The sequence below is a fragment of the Microchirus variegatus genome (assembly GCF_963457635.1).
Source record: "Microchirus variegatus genome assembly, chromosome: 15".
Taxonomy (NCBI): Eukaryota; Metazoa; Chordata; class Actinopteri; order Pleuronectiformes; family Soleidae; genus Microchirus; species Microchirus variegatus.
Genome location: NC_139816.1, coordinates 1,744,174 through 1,750,083, shown reverse-complemented (window position 1 = coordinate 1,750,083; position 5,910 = coordinate 1,744,174). Strand labels below are relative to the sequence as shown.

At 41.7% G+C, this 5,910-nt stretch overlaps 1 protein-coding gene across 1 annotated transcript; it reads left to right on the top strand.

Annotated features, from left to right (window-relative positions):
- Positions 1 to 318: 318 nt before the first annotated feature.
- On the top strand, positions 319 to 3,638 carry LOC310937220 (C-C chemokine receptor type 3-like; the record flags this gene model as incomplete). Its single annotated transcript, XM_083901449.1, has 2 exons — positions 319 to 497; positions 2,786 to 3,638. The coding sequence occupies 2 exons, from the start codon at positions 319 to 321 to the stop codon at positions 3,636 to 3,638; spliced, it is 1,032 nt and encodes a 343-aa protein (XP_083757575.1).
- Between the last annotated feature and the right edge of the window lie 2,272 nt (positions 3,639 to 5,910).

Genomic DNA, 5,910 nt, shown 5'->3' with positions numbered 1-5,910 from the left:
ACACACACACACACACACACACACACACACACACAGACACAGACACACACACACACACACACACACACACACTCACACACACACACACACACACTGACACACACACACACACAGACACAGACACACACACACACTGACACACACACACACACACTGAGTCACACACAGCTCTGTGACTGTTCCTCGTCTCACTTCTCTGTGATTCCTCGTCTGAACAGCTATATATTATGTTATGTTTATATTTATATTTATATGATAATAATTCTACGTCTGTGTTCGTGTCTCTGACAGATTTACTCTCTGCAAACTTGTGAAAAGATGGAAACGACGACGTTGGATTACGACTTCAGTAACTACAGTGATGATGCAGCTGGACTGAGCTCTTTGTGTAACAGGGACGAGGACAACAGTGTGGGAGCAAAACTCTCTGTTCTTTACTACTTTATGTTCCTCTTCAGTGTCTTTGGGAACGGACTGGTGCTCGTCATCATCCACAGGTGAGTGACACAAGACTTCAGGAGTCAGGGCCCATTCCAATTCTTATCTAAGGGTGAATTCCAATTCCTATCTTAACCCTCAATCTCAAAAATGTTCTCCCTCTAGTCCAAGTTCTGTCCTGATTCTCAGAAAAATTAAGTTGAGGCCAAGTTTAAGGGCTGTATCGACCTCAATATTGAGATTTTCCAAGACCACCCTTGGGAGCAAGGGCTACCCAGAATGCATTGCGTGTTTTCACAGAACAAAGATGGCGTCGAAAGCAGCGAAACGAGTGCGATACAAATGAAGTATTTTCTTTGTTAATAGAGATATAAAAATGATCTTAGTTTAGGCCCATATTATGGATTACTGACGTCATTGTTGCCTAACATTTATTTTTATTTGACCATCTTTTGTCAATAGTCGGCCGGTGTGGTTTACTTTTCAATAAGTCGTGGTGTGTGGTAACTGTCAGCTGAATATTTGTATGAGTATCATCTTATAACTAACTGACAACCTAATAACTTGACTGACAAACAGATCAGAATAAATAATCCTGACGTAAATGTCTTCTTCTTCTTCTTCTTTTTTGGAGTTGACAGACTGGACGCAGCTTTGGCGTTATTCTGCCCCCTACAGTCTGAAGACGTATCTGCATTTAAGGGGTGTCCCATTTCTAAGTGACAAAATAACCCTCAACACTTGGTTTTGAGGGTCAGTTAAGATTAAGGGTTAAGATAGAAATTGGAATGGGTCCTTTTTCTGAAAAGTACCGAGCTTAATGTTACATGCCCCCCCCCCCCCCCCCCACACCTGCTTTATATGATGGCTGTGAGTGAGTCAAGGAAGTCCACTGCAGCTGATGACCAGAGAACCTCCTGTGCAGGACCAATCAGCTGCCAGTATCTACTCTCACACACTCGTCATGTTATTCACTCACTCAATCAGTTGAAGTGGACTTCCTTCGTGCTGTAAATGTGTTCTTCTTCCGCTTTGGCGTTATTCTGCCCCCTACAGTCTGAAGACGTATCTGCATTTAGGGTTAAGGGCCAATTCCAATTCCTATCTTAACCCTCGAGCTCAACCCTTAATCTTAACTGGCCTCAAAACCAAGTGTTGAGGGTTATTTTGTCACTTAGAAATGGGACACCCCTTAAATGCAGATACGTCTTCAGACTGTAGGGGGCAGAATAACGCCAAAGCTGCGTCCAGTCTGTCAACTCCAAAAAAGAAGAAGAAGAAGAAGACGTCAAGACGTCATTTACGTCAGGATTATTTATTCTGATCCGTTTGTCAGTCAAGTTATTAGGTTGTCAGTTAGTTATAAGATGATACTCATACAAATATTCAGCTGACAGTTACCACACACCACGACTTATTGAAAAGTAAACCACACCGGCCGACTATTGACAAAAGATGGTAAAATAAAAATAAATGTTAGGCAACAATGACGTCAGTAATCCATAATATGGGCCTAAACTAAGATCATTTTTATATCTCTATTAACAAAGAAAATACTTCATTTGTATCGCACTCGTTTCGCTGCTTTCGACGCCATCTTTCTCATGTGAAAACACGCAATGCATTCTGGGTAGCCCTTGCTCCCAAGGGTGGTCTCGGAAAATCTCAACATTGAGGGCGATACAGCCCTTAAACTTGACCTCAACTTAATTTTTCTGAGAATCAGGACAGAACTTGGACTAGAGGGAGAACATTTTTGAGATTGAGGGTTAAGTACGGTGGCCCTGAGGTGCAAAACACAAATGCAAATAAAAAAAACACAAACGCAAATAAGAAAAACGCAAATCAAAAACACAAAAACATTAACTCAAAACGGAAACACAAATCACACAAGGCAAACACAAAAGCAGAAAACACGAAGACATTATCGCACAACGCAAACCAAATCAAAAAACGCAAACAAAAAAGCAGACAACACAACAGAAATGGATGTCAAAACGGAAACGCAACTCAAAAAACAACAACGAAAAAAGCATCAACAGCTTACGTTTTGATTGAATGTTTTTCCTGCCTCAGTGTTTGCTTTTTCCATTTGCGTTTCAGTTGTGAGTTAGTGTTTTCTGACATCCATTTCCGTTGTGTTTGCGTTTTTTGATCTACTTTTCGTTGTGAGATAACGTCTTTCGTGTTTACTGCTTTTGTGTTTCCGTTTTTTCCCGGAGTTAACGTTTTTTGTGTTTCGTGATTCGCGTTTGTGTTTTGCACCTCGGGGGCCGCCGTAGTTAAGCAAGGAATTGGAATTCACCCTTCAAAGACACAAACTAACCCACTAAACCGTGCAAATCAGGTTTGAGAAGCTGACCACGGTGACCAACATCCTGCTGCTGAACCTGGTCTTGTCCTCGCTGATCTTCATGAGCAGCCTTCCCTTCATGGCGGCGTACATGCAGCTCTCCACGTGGGTCTTCGGAAAGCTCATGTGTAACCTGGTGGGCAGCGTCTATTACCTGGGCTTCTACAGCTCCGTGCTCTTCCTCGCCCTCCTCACCTTCGACCGACACCTGGCCGTGGTCTACTCTGTGGACGCGGCGCGCCTGAGGAGCAGAGGCTACGCCGCGGCCTCCTGCGCCGCGGTCTGGATCGTCAGCGGCCTGGCGTGCGTCAGGCCCATGATCCTCCACACCACTTTCTTTTACTCCCTGGACGACAAAATCTACTGCGACGAGTATCCGGGCGATTTGCCCGACGTGGACGCGTCGCGCCTGAGGACGTCCGGCTTCTACATCCAGCTCTTCGTCTTCCTCGTCTTCCCCCTGGTCGTCATCGTCTACTGCTACGCCAGGATCTCCGTCACCGTGCTGTCGTCCGGGATCGTCGCCAAGTTCAAGACGGTGCGGCTGATCCTCGCCATCGTGGTCTTGTTCTTCCTGTGCTGGACGCCGTTCAACGTTGTGCTGCTGATGGACGACACGTCCTGCGAGGAGTCGCGGCGGCGCGGCTACGCCCTCCACGTCACGCGCAACCTCGCCTACGCTTACTTCTGCTTCAGCCCCGTCTTCTACACGTTTGTGGGCAAAAAGTTCCAGAACTACTTCCGGCGGATGCTGGCGACGCGTTTCCCGCGCTTAAGGCGTCACGTCGACGTCTCTCAGAACAGCAGAAACAACGCGTCGACCAAGACTTCACCGAATTATCTTTAGGGACGAGGATTAAAGGTTCTGATCAAAATGATTTTTTTAACACAGTCAAATCTAAACTTTTTAAGGTTTTATGGGAAAATGTCAAGGTTTTATTTTGAAGAATCTCATTTCTGATTCAGATTCTTTGCTCAGGAAACAAAAAGAAGATTCGACACATTTTTAAATCAATATTTCACTTTTGATTCTTTCTTTTAGACAAAATATTTGTTCATTTTTTTGATTAAATAGTTGTGAAAACTTAAAGATTAATAAAAGTCATTAACTATGACCATGCACATATATATTTACTTTGTTGATTTGTTGAATTCTAATGTTTTATATTCTAATGTTTTTTGTGTAGCTGTTTAATCTCTACTGACTGGGTTAGGGTTAGGGTTAGTGATCATCTCCTGTTATTATGGCTTTATTTCAGATGCTGTGATACAAACATGCTTATTTATGTTTGAACGACATTAGATTAAACCAAGTTAACGCATGACGTGTTTCCATGACGACTGATTGGAAAGAAACGCGTGTGACGTCAGGTTTAAACGACGGAGTATAAATCAACATAATTCCTTATTATTATAGCCGATTCTGAAGTACTGCCTAATCGACACGTCACTTAATACATTTTTATTCCTGACTTTTTTTTTCTTAACCGGATTTTTTTTTTTTTCTGCCAGTTTTTTTTTTTGTGCCAGAATTTTTTTTTGTGCCAGAATTTTTTTTGTGCCGGATTTTTTTTTCTTGTGCCAGATTTTTTTTTGTGCCAGATTTTTTTTTGTGCCGGATTTTTTTTTTTTTGCCAAATTTATTTTTTTGCCGGATTTTTCTTTTGTGCCGGATTTTTTTTTTTGTCAGATTTTTTTTGTTTTGCCTGACTTTTTTTTCCATTTTACCGTTTACCAGTTAGCTGCGTTAGCTGGGTTAGCTGGGTTAGCTGCGTTAGCGCTGTAAGCGTTAGCCTACAGTGGAACTGGAGCAGTCTGTTTATTAAAGGAAAAGAGCAGCGCTAACAAATAACGTTAGCGTACCTGTGTACCGCGTATGTGTGCCTCTGTTTTTAAAGTGTAGCGTTAACTTTAGAGACTCATTTTAACAAATCGGGGAGTCACATAAACATGACGTCACGCGCCTCTTTTTTCCGCTCAGTCGTTATGGAAACGAGTTATGGGTTAACGTGCGTTAACATTCCCAGCATTAGATTAAATACGTGAATGTCAAGCTACAGAACCACAGTGTTATATATATATTTATATGTATATATATATATGTATAAATATACATATGCTCTTTTCCCAAATGAAAACAAGAAAAACAGAAGAAAAGCGTTTTTCCTTTTTTTCTTCCTGTAGTTGCCAAAATAGTTGTGAAAGTTTCGTCTCTGTGGACGTGGACAGAAGAAAGATCTCAGTCCGTCTGTCTTCACCTTCATGCTGTGTTTCATTTCTACTCTTTAATGGAAGTGTCAGGAACTCTCTGGAGTCGTCCACTTGTGGGGAATGAGAGTTAATTGGAGGATTAGAGCAACATGCAGCTGCACCCGGTCCTGACTTATAACATGGCTTTAGGGTCTGCACTGTGTGTGTGTGTGTGTGTGTGTGTGTGTGTGTGTGTGTGTGTGTGTGTGTGTGTGTGTGTGTGAGAATTTTACAGTGTCGATACTTGACCCTGAGACACAAACACAGAAGAGTCAAATAATGATAATAGAAGAAGAGGAAGTGGATCAGTGGTGATGTTTCTGTCAAACGTCTGCGTTTCTCGTTTTACTTCCATCGTCTACTTTATTGTGAAAATAGTGTCAAATGTGTTGTTTTGTCTTTTCTTTTAAGGTTTTATTTACATATTTCTCATGAGCCATTTGTCCTAGTTCAACAGTGGAGAGCGAGATGGACTGACCACGAGTCTCTGGGATTATAATTTAACAGATTAAAACAACATTAACGTTAGTGTTTTGAACGGGTAACTATTGAACCTATTGTTTGTGGTTCATTTTGTGCACAATTCAACATTTTTAAGAGTTATGCAAAAGGTTAATTAAGGAAAAAATCACCTTAGATCTGTTTCTGAAGTAGTGTGTGTTTTGCGCATTAGTTATTTGAGTCTTTTGAGTCACTTGATTCTTTTGAGTCACTTGATTCTTTTGAGTCACTTGAGTCTTATGAGTCGCTGAGTCTTATGAATTTTGAGTCTTTTGAGTCACTTGAGTCTTATGAGTCACTGAGTCTTTTGAGTCACTTGAGTCACTGAGTCTCATGCATTTTGAGTCTTTTGAGTCACTTGAGTCTTA